The 15651-nt window shown below is 40.8% G+C and overlaps 1 protein-coding gene across 1 annotated transcript in view; it reads left to right on the top strand.

The window, feature by feature from the left end:
• The window catches only part of WDR26 (WD repeat domain 26), a 599442-nt gene that overhangs the window by 128136 nt on the left and 455655 nt on the right, over positions 1-15651 (top strand). The window contains exon 4 of the mRNA XM_053712600.1: positions 577-651. Coding sequence (XP_053568575.1) covers positions 577-651 — 75 coding nt within the window. The remainder of the gene's footprint in view (positions 1-576; positions 652-15651) is intronic.

The raw sequence follows: 15651 nt of genomic DNA, 5'->3' as shown, positions 1-15651 counted from the left end.
TGGAGATTTCATGGCTATGTTCTGCAATCTATATGCACCTGTTAGCAATGGGTGTAGGCGAAACTCCTGCACCCTTATAATAAAGAAGTGTCTGTATCCATTTGGCCTGTGTGTGTAGATCATATAGCAATATTCAGTTAAGTTATGGTAGAGATAAAAGCATAAGATTAAAATCCCATGCTATGTTCTCCACCATAATTAAAATTAATATTGCTCTTTATCTTTTAAATAATCTTCAAAGCCTCATATCAAACTTATCTTCTGCTGATGAGAGGTAATACACTTGAAACAGCTGTCCAGAAGTGGTTTGTATTTGCTGCACCTAAACCCATAAAGGGTATCGGTGTGGTTAAACACCGTACCGGAAGCAAAAAGTATGATATTGTATTTCTTATTTGCATATCTTACCCAGAGTTCTCTGGTGCATTAGTAACAAAGTCTATTTGTATCTAATCTATAATCTTTACCCTATGTATTTGAATTGTAAAAATTTAGCATATTTTAAAGTATTGCCTTTTTCCTATAAAAATTTTAGTTTCAAACTTAATCTGAAACCTGTTTTAATCTCATTTTCAGGCGTGCCGCCCACCCTCTGGTGTATCCAGTAATGAGCATTCCTCTGTTCCCTGTGCAACAGCAGATGTTATACGGGTGAGTAAAAAAAAAGTCTGCTTATTTGTACTCTAGCAGGGATGTTAACTGAATAGTTGCAAGCTGATCAGTAATAGAATAATGCTGACTTTATTTATATATTTAGTTCACCTGTCCATGTATCTTTGTGGCTGATTATATAAATATTTAATAACGTTACATAGTGTCAACAAATTCTTTATTGGTAAGAAAATTCCTATTCTTTCCTAAGATATGGAGAGTCCACAATGTCATTCCAATTACTAGTGGAAATATCACTCCTGGCCAGCAGGAGGAGGCAAAAAGCACCACAGCAAAGCTGTTAGGTGTCACTCCCCTAGACATTCTCTTTGCCTCTGTCAATGGAGGAAGTGAAGTTTGGTGTCTTTAGACATTAATTCCTTTTTCGGGTGCTTTTCCCTGCAAGCAAGGATTTGGGTTTAGCGGAGTCCAAGTCGATCTTTTCAGTAGAGTAGTGGTAGCTTTTAAGCAGTTAGGAAACAAAGCAAGGACGACCTCACAACTTCCTAACACATTGCTACCCATGGTACAGAAAGCCAGAGTTGGTTACTCTGTTCTTTCTTTTCTTTCATGTAATTGGCAAGAGTCCATGAGCTAGTGACATATGGGATATACAATCCTACCAGGAGGGGCAAAGTTTCCCAAACCTCAAAATGCCTATAAATACACCCCTCACCACACCCACAATTCAGTTTTACAAACTTTGCCTCCTATGGAGGTGGTGAAGTAAGTTTGTGCTAAGATTTCTACGTTGATATGCACTTCTCAGCATTGTTGAAGCCCGATTCCTCTCAGAGTACAGCGAATGTCAGAGGGACGTGAAGGGAGTATCACCTTTTGAATACGATGATTTCTCTAACGGGGGTCTTTTTCATGGGTTCTCTGTTATCGGTCATAGAGATTCATCTCCTACCTCCCTTTTCAGATCTACGATATACTCTCAAATTTACCATTATCTCTACTAAGAACTTTTTTAGTACTGGTTTGGCTATCTGCTATATGTGGATGGGTGTCTTTTGGTAAGTATGTTTTCATTTACTTAAGACACTCTCAGCTATGGTTTGGCACTTTATGCAAATTATATAAACTTCTAAATATATGTATTGTACTTATATTTGCCATGAGTCAGGTTCATGTATTTCCTTCTGCAGACTGTCAGTTTCATAATTGGGAATATAAACACTTTAAGAAATTTATTTCTTACCTGGGGTTTAGTCTTTTTCAATTTGACGACTTTTTGCATTTGCGGGTATTAGGCCCGCGGGTGCGTCAAATGTTAGACTTTATTGCGTCATTTTTGGCGCAAACTTTTTTGGCGCGGAAAAATACGTTTTTGACGCAACTTCGTCATTTCCGGCGTCATACGTGACGCCGAGACCTTTCACACGGCAGCGTCATTAGTGACGCAAGTGTGTCATTTCCGGTCATTTTTGGCGCCAAAAAAGTTCACGTTACATTGTGCGTCATACTTGGCGCCAATTTTTCTTCATTATTTCAATACCCCATTGTTGTTTGCCTCCTACTTTCTTTTCTATCAAGAGGCCTATGCTTTTGCATTTTTTCCCATTCCTGAAACTGTCATTTAAGGAAATAGATAATTTTGCTTTATAATTTGTTTTTTCTCTTACATTGAGCAAGATGTCCCAATGTGATCCTGCCTCTGAAGTTTCTGCTGGAACATTGCTGCCTGACATCGGCTCTACCAAAGCTAAGTGCATTTGTTGTAAAATTGTAGAAGTTATTCCACCGATTGTCATTTGTAATAGTTGTCATGATAAACTTTTACATGCAGATAGTGTTTCTATCAGTATTAGTACATTGCCAGTTGCAGTTCCTTCAACTTCTAATGTGCATGATATACCTGTAAATTTTAAAGAATTTGTTTCTGATTCTATCCAGAAGGCTTTGTCTGCATTTCCACCTTCTAATAAACGTAAAAGGTCTTTTAAAACTTCTCATTTAGCTGATGAAATTTCAAATGACCAATAACATAATAATTCATCCTCTTCTGATGAGGATCTATCTGAAACAGAAGATCCTTCCTAAGATATTGACACTGACAAATCTACTTATTTATTTAAAATAGAGTATATGCGTTCTTTATTAAAAGAAGTGTTAATTACTTTGGATATTGAGGTAACCAGTCCTATTGACGTTCAGTCTAATAAACGTTTAAATGCTGTTTTAAACCTCCTGTGGTTTCCCCAGGTGTTTTCCCCATTCCTGAGGCTATTTCTGATATGATTTCTAGGGAATGGAATAAGCCAGGTACTTCCTTTATGCCTTCTTCAAGGTTTAAGAGATTGTATCCTTTACCAGCAAAATCTATAGAGTTTTGGGAAAAGGTCCCCAAAGTTGATAGGGCTATTTCTACTCTTGCTTGCTAAACGTACCACTATTCCTATGGAAGATAGCACTTCCTTTAGGGATCCTTTAGATAGGAAACTTGAATCTTATCTAAGGAAGGCCTATTTATATTCAGGTCATCTTCTCAGACGTGCTATTTCTTTGGGTGATGTTGCGGCTGCATCAACTTTCTGGTTGGAAAATTTAGCGCAACATGAATTGGATTCTGACATATCTAGCATTGTTCGCTTACTGCAACATGCTAATCATTTTATTTGTGATGCCATTTTTGATATTATCAAAATTGATGTTAGATCCATGTCTTTAGCTGTATTAGCTAGAAGAGCTTTGTTGCTTAAATCTTGGAATGCTGATATGACATCTAAATCTAGATTACTATCTCTTTCTTTCCAAGGTAATAATTTATTTGGTTCTCAGTTGGATTCTATTATTTCAACTATCACTGGAGGAAAAGGAGTTTTCTCCAACATTGGTGTGTCCGGTCCACGGCGTCATCCTTACTTGTGGGATATTCTCTTCCCCAACAGGAAATGGCAAAGAGTCCCAGCAAAGCTGGTCACATGATCCCTCCTAGGCTCCGCCCACCCCAGTCATTCTCTTTGCCGTTGCACAGGCAACATCTCCACGGAGATGGTTAAGAGTTTTTTGGTGTTTAAATGTAGTTTTATTCTTCTATCAAGTGTTTGTTATTTTAAAATAGTGCTGGTATGTACTATTTACTCTGAAACAGAAAAGGATGAAGATTTCTGTTTGTGAGAGGAAGATGATTTTAGCAGACAGTAACTAAAATCGATTGCTGTTTCCACACTGGACTGTTGAGATGAAGTAACTTCAGTTGGGGGAAACAGTTAGCAGTCTTTTCGGCTTAAGGTATGACTAGCCATATTTCTAACAAGACCATGTAATGCTGGAAGGCTGTCATTTCCCCTCATGGAGACCGGTAAGCCATTTTCTTAGTTAAACATAAAAGAATAAAGGGCTTCAAAAAGGGCTTAAAAACTGGTAGACATTTTTCTGGGCTAAAACAATTGCTTTACTAGGCATATTATGCAGATTCTAACTAATTATTGGTATTATAATCTTGGGGAACGTTTAGAAAAACGGCAGGCACTGTGTTGGACACCTTTTTCAGATGGGGGCCTTTCTAGTTATAGACAGAGCCTCATTCTGGGACTGTATAGGGGTTAAATGTAAAAACGGCTCCGGTTCCGTTAATTTAAGGGTTAAAGCTCTGAAATTTGGTGTGCAATACTTTTAATGCTTTAAGACACTGTGGTGAAATTTTGGTGAATTTTGAACAATTCCTTCATACTTTTTCACATATTCAGTTATAAAGTGTTTTCAGTTTGAAATTTAAAGTGACAGTAACGGTTTTATTTTAAAACGTTTTTTGTGCTTTGTTGACAAGTTTAAGCCTGTTTAACATGTCTGTACCATCAGATAAGCTATGTTCTATATGTATGAAAGCCAATGTGTCTCCCCATTTAAATTTATGTGATAATTGTGCCATAGTGTCCAAACAAAGTAAGGACAGTAATGCCACAGATAATGATATTGCCCAAGATGATTCCTCAAATGAGGGGAGTAAACATGATACTACATCATCCCCTACTGTGTCTACACCAGTTATGCCCACACAGGAGGCCCCTAGTACATCTAGTGCGCCAATACTTATTACCATGCAACAATTAACGGCTGTAATGGATAACTCCATAGCAAATCTTTTATCCAAAATGCCTACTTATCAGAGAAAGCGCGATTGCTCTGTTTTAAACACTGAAGAGCAAGAGGACGCTGATGATAACTGTTCTGACATACCCTCACACCAATCTCAAGGGGCCATGAGGGAGGTTTTGTCTGATGGAGAAATTTCAGATTCAGGAAAAATTTCTCATCAAGCTGAACCTGATGTTGTGACATTTAAATTTAAATTAGAACATCTCCGCGCACTGCTTAAGGAGGTGTTATCTACTCTGGATGATTGTGACAATTTGGTCATTCCAGAGAAATTATGTAAGATGGACAAGTTCCTAGAGGTTCCAGGGCCCCCCGATGCTTTTCCTATACCCAAGCGGTTGGCGGACATAGTAAATAAAGAGTGGGAAAGGCCCGGCATACCTTTTTGTCCCCCCCCCCCCTATATTTAAGAAATTATTTCCTATAGTCGACCCCAGAAAGGACTTATGGCAGACAGTCCCCAAGGTCGAGGGGGCGGTTTCTACTCTAAACAAACGCACTACTATTCCTATCGAAGATAGTTGTGCTTTCAAAGATCCTATGGATAAGAAATTAGAGGGTTTGCTTAAAAAGATTTTTGTACAGCAAGGTTACCTTCTACAACCAATTTCATGCATTGTTCCTGTCACTACGGCAGCGTGTTTCTGGTTCGAGGAACTAGAAAAATCGCTCAGTAAAGAATCTTCGTATGAGGAGGTTATGGACAGAGTTCAAGCACTTAAATTGGCTAACTCTTTTGTTTTAGATGCCGCTTTGCAATTAGCTAGATTAGCGGCGAAAAATTCAGGGTTTGCTGTCGTGGCGCGCAGAGGGCTTTGGCTAAAGTCTTGGTCAGCGGATGTGTCTTCCAAGACAAAATTGCTTAACATTCCTTTCAAAAAGGTAAAACATTATTTGGACCTGATTTGAAAGAGATTATTTCAGACATCACTGGGGGAAAGGGCCACGCCCTCCCACAGGATAGGTCTTTTAAGGCTAATAATAAGCCTAATTTTCGTCCCTTTCGCAGAAACGGACCAGTCTCTAATTCTGTATCCTCTAAGCAAGAGGGTAATACTTCACAACCCAAACCAGCCTGGAAACCAATGCAAGGCTGGAACAAGGGTAAGCAGGCCAAGAAGCCTACCACTGCTACCAAAACAGCATGAAGGGATAGCCCCCGATCCGGGACCGGATCTAGTGGGGGGCAGACTTTCTCTCTTTGCTCAGGCTTGGGCAAGAGATGTTCAGGATCCTTGGGCGCTAGAAATAGTTTCTCAAGGTTATCTCCTGGAATTCAAGGAACTACCCCCAAGGGGAAGGTTCCACAGGTCTCAATTATCTTCAAACCAAATAAAGAGACAGGCATTCTTACATTGTGTAGAAGTCCTGTTAAAGATGGGAGTGATACATCCAGTTCCAATAAGAGAACAAGGAATGGGATTTTATTCCAATCTGTTCATAGTTCCCAAAAAAGAGGGAACATTCAGACCAATTTTGGATCTAAAGATCCTAAACAAATTTCTCAGGGTACCATCGTTCAAAATGGAAACTATTCGAACGATCCTACCTACTATCCAGGAAAATCAATTTATGACTACCGTGGATTTAAAGGATGCGTACCTACATATTCCTATCCACAAGGAACATCATCAGTTCCTAAGGTTCGCTTTTCTGGACAAGCATTACCAGTTTGTGGCACTTCCATTTGGATTAGCCACTGCTCCAAGGATTTTTTTACAAAGGTACTAGGGTCCCTTCTAGCGGTTCTAAGACCAAGGGGCATTGCAGTAGTACCTTACTTGGACGACATCCTGATTCAAGCGTCGTCCCTGTCAAAAGCAAAGGCTCATACGGACATCGTCCTAGCCTTTCTCAGATCTCACGGATGGAAGGTGAACAAAGAAAAAAGTTCTCTGTCCCCGTCAACAAGAGTTCCCTTCTTGGGAACAATAATAGATTCCTTAGAAATGAGGATTTTTCTGACAGAGGTCAGAAAATCAAATTTTCTAAGCTCTTGTCAAGTACTTCATTCTGTTCCTCGTCCTTCCATAGCGCAGTGCATGGAAGTAATAGGATTGATGGTTGCAACAATGGACATAGTTCCTTTTGCACGAATTCATCTAAGACCATTACAACTGTGCATGCTCAGACAGTGGAATGGGGATTATACAGACTTGTCTCCGAGGATTCAAGTAGATCAAAAGACCAGAGATTCACTCCGTTGGTGGCTGACCCTGGACAATCTGTCACAGGGAATGAGCTTCCGCAGACCAGAGTGGGTCATTGTCACGACCGACGCCAGCCTAGTGGGCTGGGGCGCGGTCTGGGAATCCCCGAAAGCTCAGGGTCTATGGTCTCGGGAAGAGTCTCTTCTCCCGATAAACATTCTGGAACTGAGAGCGATATTTAATGCTCTCAGAGCTTGGCCTCAACTAGCAAAGGCCAAATTCATAAGGTTTCAGTCAGACAACATGACGACCGTTGCATATATCAATCATCCGGGGGGAACAAGGACTTCCCTGGCGATGAAAGAAGTGACCAAGATAATTCAATGGGCGGAGGATCACTCCTGCCACTTGTCTGCGATCCACATCCCAGGAGTGGAAAATTGGGAAGCGGATTTTCTTTGTCGTCAGACATTCCATCCGGGGGAGTGGGAACTCCATCCGGAAATCTTTGCCCAAATAACTCAATTATGGGGCATTCCAGACATGGATCTGATGGCGTCTCGTCAGAACTTCAAGGTTCCTTGCTACGGGTCCAGATCCAGGGATCCCAAGGCGACCCTAGTAGATGCACTAGTAGCACCTTGGACCTTCAACCTAGCTTATGTATTCCCACCGTTTCCTCTCATCCCCAGGCTGGTAGCCAGGATCAATCAGGAGAGGGCATCGGTGATCTTGATAGCTCCTGCGTGGCCACGCAGGACTTGGTATGCAGACCTGGTGAATGTCATCGGCTCCACCATGGAAGCTACCTTTGAGACAGGACCTTCTTGTTCAGGGTCCATTCGAACATCCGAATCTGGTTTCCCTCCAACTGACGGCTTGGAGATTGAACGCTTGATTTTATCAAAGCGTGGGTTTTCAGATTCTGTAATAGATACTCTGATTCAGGCTAGAAAGCCTGTAACTAGAAAAATTTACCATAAAATATGGAAAAAATATATCTGTTGGTGTGAATCTAAAGGATTCCCATGGAACAAGATAAAAATTCCTAAGATTCTATCCTTTCTACAAGAAGGTTTGGAGAAAGGATTATCTGCAAGTTCTCTGAAGGGACAGATCTCTGCTTTATCTGTTTTACTTCACAAAAGACTGGTAGCTGTGCCAGATGTTCAAGCATTTGTTCAGGCTCTGGTTAGGATCAAGCCTGTTTACAGACCTTTGACTCCTCCCTGGAGTCTAAATCTAGTTCTTTCAGTCCTTCAAGGGGTTCTGCTTGAACCCTTACATTCCGTAGATATTAAGTTATTATCTTGGAAAGTTTTGTTTTTGGTTGCAATTTCTTCTGCTAGAAGAGTTTCAGAGTTATCTGCTCTGCAGTGTTCTCCGCCCTATCTGGTGTTCCATGCAGATAAGGTGGTTTTGCGTACTAAGCCTGGTTTTCTTCCGAAAGTTGTTTCCAACAAAAATATTAACCAGGAGATAGTTGTACCTTCTTTGTGTCCGAATCCAGTTTCAAAGAAGGAACGTTTGTTACACAATTTGGACGTAGTCCGTGCTCTAAAATTCTATTTAGAGGCTACTAAAGATTTCCGACAAACATCTTCCTTGTTTGTTGTTTATTCTGGTAAAAGGAGAGGTCAAAAAGCGACTTCTACCTCTCTTTCCTTTTGGCTTAAAAGCATTATCCGATTGGCTTATGAGACTGCCGGACGGCAGCCTCCTGAAAGAATCACAGCTCACTCCACTAGGGCTGTGGCTTCCACATGGGCCTTCAAGAACGAGGCTTCTGTTGACCAGATATGTAAGGCAGCGACTTGGTCTTCACTGCACACTTTTACCAAATTTTACAAGTTTGATACTTTTGCTTCTTCTGAGGCTATTTTTGGGGGAGAGGTTTTGCAAGCCGTGGTGCCTTCCATTTAGGTGACCTGATTTGCTCCCTCCCTTCATCCGTGTCCTAAAGCTTTGGTATTGGTTCCCACAAGTAAGGATGACGCCGTGGACCGGACACACCAATGTTGGAGAAAACAGAATTTATGCTTACCTGATAAATTACTTTCTCCAACGGTGTGTCCGGTCCACGGCCCGCCCTGGTTTTTTAATCAGGTCTGATGAATTATTTTCTCTAACTACAGTCACCACGGTATCATATGGTTTCTCCTATATATATTTCCTCCTGTCCGTCGGTCGAATGACTGGGGTGGGCGGAGCCTAGGAGGGATCATGTGACCAGCTTTGCTGGGACTCTTTGCCATTTCCTGTTGGGGAAGAGAATATCCCACAAGTAAGGATGACGCCGTGGACCGGACACAACGTTGGAGAAAGTAATTTATCAGGTAAGCATAAATTCTGTTATTTAAGATTTAGCACAGTACAATGCCAAATTTAAGACCATATACAATAAACAGTCACAGTCATGTGATCAGGGGGCTGGAAGAAGGTTCCTAGATACAAGGTAATCACAGAGGTAAAAAGTATATTAATATAACTGTGTTGGTTATGCAAAACTGGGGAATGGGTAATAAAGGGATTATCTATCTTTCAAAACAATAGCAATTATATGGTAGACTGTCCCTTTAAAGGGCCATTATACACTCATTTTTTCTTTACATAAATGTTTTGTAGATCATCTATTTATAAAGCCCATAAAGTTTTTTTTTTTTTTTTTAATGTATAGTTTTGCTTATTTTTAAATAACATTGCTCTGATTTTCAGACTCCTAACCAATCCCCATAGTTTTATTTGAATACCGTCAACTATCTTCTCCAGCTTGCTCCTGTTTGTGTAAAGGGTCTTTTGGGGGAGTGTCTTATTTCCCACTTGCAGTGGGCTTTCCAACTGCCTTTTCAACAGAGTTAAACTGAAAGCTTCTAAGTACGTTTTTAAACCATTTTATACTGGATTTTTATATCAGTATCTGTGCATCTTATTCTTTATAGTAGTGTCTATTACATGCAGTTATATGAAAATGAGTGTATACTGTCCCTTTAAGTCTCAAATTTGCCAATTCCTTTATTTCTGATGCTAACATGCAATTTAACGTGTGTGTGTATAATTATTTTTTTGTGGAGGTAGTTATTGGGCTTTTTGGGATTGTATAAGTAGTATACTCATATTGGGAGGGGGTATCTTGGGAAACGAACAGGTGTTTAGGGGGCTGTATTTTAGTGGAAATTGAGTGCTTACATCTAAAAAAAATGGAGCCTGGTACAGTTATGGTTAAAGCAATGGTAAATTATAATTGATTAAAACTTACCAGTATTTAATATGAGTATTCCAGAAGTGAATCACTTATGTGTGTTTTTTCTCTTGTTAAGTGTATCCAGTCCACGGATCATCCATTACTTATGGAATATATTCTCCTTCCCAACAGAAAGTTGCAAGAGTCCACCCACAGCAAAGCTGCTATATAGCTCCTCCCCTAACTGCCATATTCAGTCATTCTCTTGCAAGCCTCAACATAGATAGGAGGTCGTGAGAGTCTGTGGTGATTTATACTTAGTTTATTCTTCAATCAAAAGTTTATTTTTAAATGGCACCGGAGTGTGCTGTTTATCTCAGGCAGTATTTGGAAGAAGAATCTGCCTGCATTTTTCTATGATCTTAGCAGACGTAACTGAGATCCATTTGCTGTTCTCACACATTCTGAGGAGTGAGGTACTTCAGAGGGGGAATGGCGTGCAGGTTTTCCTGCAGATAAGGTATGTGCAGTAAAATATTTTTCTAGGAATGGAATTGACTAAGAAAATACTGCTGATACCGAAGTAATGTAAGTAAAGCCTTAAATGCAGCGATAGCGACTGGTATCAGGCTTATTAATAGAGATACATACTCTTATAAAAATGTGTTTTAAAACGTTTGCTGGCATGTTTAATCGTTTTTTAACGTACATTGGTGATAACACTGTAATGTTGGTATAGCCTTAAATGCAGTAAAAGCGACTGGTATCAGGCTTATTAATAGAGATACATACTCTTGTAAAAATGTGTTTTAAAACGTTTGCTGGCATGTTTAATCGTTTTTTAACATATGTTTGGTGATAAAACTTATTGGGGCCTAAGTTTTTTCCACATGGCTGGCTTAAATTTTGCATAGAAACAGTTAACTGAAGCTTCCCACTGTTGTAATATGAGTGGGAGGGGCCTAATTTAGCGCTTTTTTTGCACAGTTAAAATTACAAAATGAATTATCCAGATTCCCTCAGCAGTCCCATGAATACTACAGGACATTTCTAAAGGGCTAAAAAGACTTCCAAAATCGTTTATAGGGAAGGTAATCCACAGCTCTGCTGTGGCAGTTTTGTTGTGTCTGTTTTTAAAAACGTCTGTCGTTTTTTTTATCTGTTTTTTGCATTAAGGGGTTAATCATCCATTTGCAAGTGGGTGCAATGCTCTGTTACCTTATTACATGTACTGTAAAAATTTCGTTTTTTTTACTGCCTTTGTTCACTGTTTTTCAAATTGACAAAATTTGTTTCTCTTAAAGGCACAGTAACGTTTTATATATTTGCTTGTTAACTTGATTTAAAGTGTTTTCCAAGCTTATTAGTCTCATTATTAGTTTGTTCTAACATGTCTGACATAGAGGAAGCTCTGTGTTCCTTATGTTTTAAAGCCATGGTTGAACCCCATCTTAGAATGTGTACCAGATGTACTGATTTCATGTTAAACAATAAAGATCATTTTTTGTCTTTAAAAACATTATCACCAGAGGATTCTGTCGTGGGGATAGTTATGCCGACTAACTCTCTCCACGTGTCAGACCTTTTGACTCCCGCTTCAGGGACTCACGCTCAAATGGCGCCAAGTACATCAAGGGCACCCATAGCGTTTATTTTACCAGGGGATTCTGTCGAGGGGAAAGTTATGCCGATTAACTCTCCCCACGTGTCAGACCCTTCGACTCCCGCTTCAGGGACTCGCGCTCAAATGGCGCCAAGTACATCAAGGGCGTTTATTTACAAGACATGGCAAAGGTGGTGAATAATACTCTGGCAGCAGTATTAGTCAGACTACCTGAAATTAAAGGAAAGCAGATAGCTCTGGGGGTAGATATAGAGCATACAGACGCTTTAAGAACCATGTATGATACTACCTCACAATATGCTTAGTCTGTGGGTGATTTTTTTGACTCAGGGAAGATGATTTAACCTGATTCTGATATTTTTACATTTAAAATTTATGCTTGAGAACCTCCACTTGTTGCTCAGGGAGGCTTTGGCTGTTCTGAATGAATGTGTACAATCGCAGGGCCAGAGAAATTGGATAGACTGGATAAATAATATGCAGTGCCGGTGTGTACTGATGTTTTTCCAATACCTAAAGAGGTTTACTAAAAAAAAATTTTTTTTAATAAGGAATGGGATAGACCAGGTGTGCCGTTCTCTTCCCCTCCTATTTTTTAGAAGAATGTTTTCTAATAGTTACCACCACACGGGACTTCTGGCAGACAGTTCCTAAGGTGGAGAGAAGAGTTTCTACTCTAGCTAAGCGTACCACTACCTCTGGCGAGGACAGTTGTGCTTTTTAGATCCAAATGGATAAAAAATGTTCAACAGGGTTTTATCCTGCAGCCCCTGGCATACATTGCTTCTGTCACTGCTGCTGCGGCGTTCTGGGTTGAGTCTCTTGATGAGGCTTTACAGTTAGCGACTCCATTGGATGAATATATATTGACAAGCTTATGCTAGCCAATTCCTTTGTTTTCTGATGCCTTTGTTCATTTGACTAGACTAACGGCTAAGAATTCTGTTTTTTACTGTACTGGCGCGCAGAGCGCTATGGCTTATATCATGGTCAGCTGTCGTGACTTTAATAAATAAGCTACTTAACTTCCCTTCAAGGGGCAGACCCTATTCGGGCCTGGTTTGAAGGAGATTATTGCTTATATCACTGGAGGAAAAGGTCATGCCCTTCCTCAGGATAGGAATCAAGGGTCAAAAAAGGCCTAATTTTCGTGGCTTTTAAAACTTCAGGGAAGGTGTGGCATCCACTTCCTCTAAGGCAAAACAAGAGGGAATTTTTGCTCAGTCCAAGGCGGTCTGGAGACAATTGGACCTGGAACAAAGATAAGCAGGCCAAGGAGCCTGCTGCTGCCTCTAAGGCAGCATGAAGGAACGGACCCCTATCCGGTAACAAATCCTATAGGGGGCAGACTTTCATTCTTCGCCCGTGCGTGGGCAAGAGATGCCCAGGATCCCTAGGCATTGGAATTTATATCCCAGAGATATCTTCTGGATTTCAAAGATTCCCCCCCCAAAAAAGGGGAGATTTCGCCTTTCACAATTATCTGCAAACCAGATAAAAAAGGAGGCATTCTTACATTGTGTACGAGATCCATCCAGTTCCAAGAGAGGAACAGGGACAGAGTTTTTACTCAAATCTGTTTGTGGTTCCCAAGGTGAGGGAACCTTCAGACCTATTTTGGATCTAAAGATCTTAAACAAATTCCTCAAAATTCCGTCATTTAAGATGGAAACTATTCGTACCATCTTAACTATGATCCAGGAGAGTCAATAGAGGACTACAATGGATTTGAAGGATGCTTATCCTCACATTGTGATGCATAAAGATCACCTTCGTTTTTCAGGTTTGCCTTTCTAGACAGGCATTACCAGTTTGTAGCTCTTTCCTTTGGGATATCTACAGCCCCAAGAATCTTTATGGAGGTTCTGGGGTCGCTTTGGCGGTCCTTAGGCCACGGGGCATAGAAGTGGCCCCTTAGTTAGACGACATCTTGATACAGGCGTCAAACATCCAAATTGCCAAGTCTCATACGGACGTAGTACTGGCATTTCTGAGATCACATGGGTGGAAAGTGAACAAGGAAAGAGTTCTCTATCCCCAATCTCAAGGGTTTCCCTCCTAGGGACTCTGATAGATTCTGTAGAAATGAAAATTTACCTGACGGAGTCCAGGTTGTCAAAGTTTCTAAATTTCTGCCGTGTTTTTCATCCCATCCGCGCCCTTCGGTGGCTCAGTACATGAATGAAATCGGCTTAATAGGTAGCGGCAAGGGACATAGTACCGTTTGCATGTCTACATTTCAGACCGCTGCAACTATGCATGCTCAGTCAGAGGAACGGGGATTACACAGATTTGTCCCCCTGTTGAACCTGGACCAAGAGACCAGAGATTCTCTTCTCTGGTGACTATGTCGGGTCCATCTGTCCAAAGGTATGACCTTCCGCAGGTCAGATGGGACAATTCTTACAATGGATTCCAGCCTTTTAGGTTGGGATGCAGTCTGGAACTCCCTGAAGGCTCAGGGATAGTGGACTTAGGAGGAGACCCTCCTTCTAATAAATATTCTGGGAGTGATATTCCATGCTCTTCAGACTTGGCCTCAGTTAGCAACTCTGAGGTACATCATACTCAGTCGGACAATATACACGACTGTGGCTTACATCAGCCATCAAGGGGGAACAGAAGTTCCCTAGCGATGTTAGAAGTCTTACAATAATTCCCTGGACAGAGACTCACTCTTGTCTATCAGCTATCCATATCCCAGGTGTTGAGAACTGGGAGGTGGATTTTCTAAGTCGTCAGACTTTTCTTCCGGGGGAGTGGGATTTCCTCCGGAGGTCAAGACCAAGCAGGAGAGGGCTTTGGTGTTTTTGACAGCGCCTGCGTAGCCACGCAGGCCCTGGTATGCAGATCTGGTGGACATGTCATCCTTTCCATCACGGTCTCTGCTTCTGAGACAGGTCCCTCTACCTCAGGGTCCTTTCAACCATCTAAATAGAATCAATCTGAGATGGACTGCCTGGAGACTGAACGCTTGATGTTATCAAAGCATGGCTTCTCCGAGTCAGTCATTGATACCTTAATACAGACATGAAAGCCTGTCTCTAGGAAAATTGAACATAGATATGGTGTAAATATCTGATTGTTATGAATCCAAGGGTTACTCATGGAGTAAAGCCTGGATTCCCAGGATATTATCTTTTCTCCAAGATGTTTTTGAGAAAAGGGTTGTCGGCTAATTCCTTAAAAGGGACAGATTTTTACTCTGTCTATTTTTTTGCACCAGCGCCTGGCAGGTATTCTAGACGTTTAGGCATTTGGTCAGGCTTTGGTTAGATCCAAGCCTGTGTTTAAAACTGTTGCTCCACCATGGAGCTTAAACCTGGTTCTTAAGGCTCTTCAAGAAGTTCCGTTTGAACCTTTTTTGTTCCATAGATATCAATCTTTATCTTGGAAAGTTCCTTTTGGGTAGCTATTTCCTCGACTCGTAGAGTCTCCAAGTTATCTGTGTTACAATGTGATTCTCCTTATCTGGTCCTTCGTACGGATAAGGTAGTCCTGCGTACCAACCTGGGTTTTTTCCTAAGGTGGTATCTAACAAGAACATCACTCAAGAGATAGTTGTTCCATGCTTGTACCCTAATCCTTCCTCAAAGAAGGAACGTCTATTACACAATATTGGACGTGGTTTGTGCTTTAAAGTTTTACTTACAAGTTACTACAGTTTTCATCAAACGTTCACCTTGTTTGTTGTCTATTCTGGACAGAGGAGAGGTCAAAAGACTTCAGCAGCCTCTCTGTCTTTTTGGTTAAAAAGCTTAATTCATTTAGCTTATGAGACTGCTGGACAGCAGCCTCCTGAAGGGATTGCAGCTCATTCTACTAGAGCTGTGGTTTTCACTTGGGCCTTTTTTAAATGTGGCTTCTGTTGAACAGATTTACAAGACGGAGTCTTGGTCTGCGCTTCATACTTTTTCAAATTTAACAAATTTGATACCTTG

The sequence above is a fragment of the Bombina bombina genome, chromosome 4, assembly GCF_027579735.1.
Source record: "Bombina bombina isolate aBomBom1 chromosome 4, aBomBom1.pri, whole genome shotgun sequence".
Taxonomy (NCBI): Eukaryota; Metazoa; Chordata; class Amphibia; order Anura; family Bombinatoridae; genus Bombina; species Bombina bombina.
This window is presented reverse-complemented; position numbering and strand designations above follow the sequence as displayed.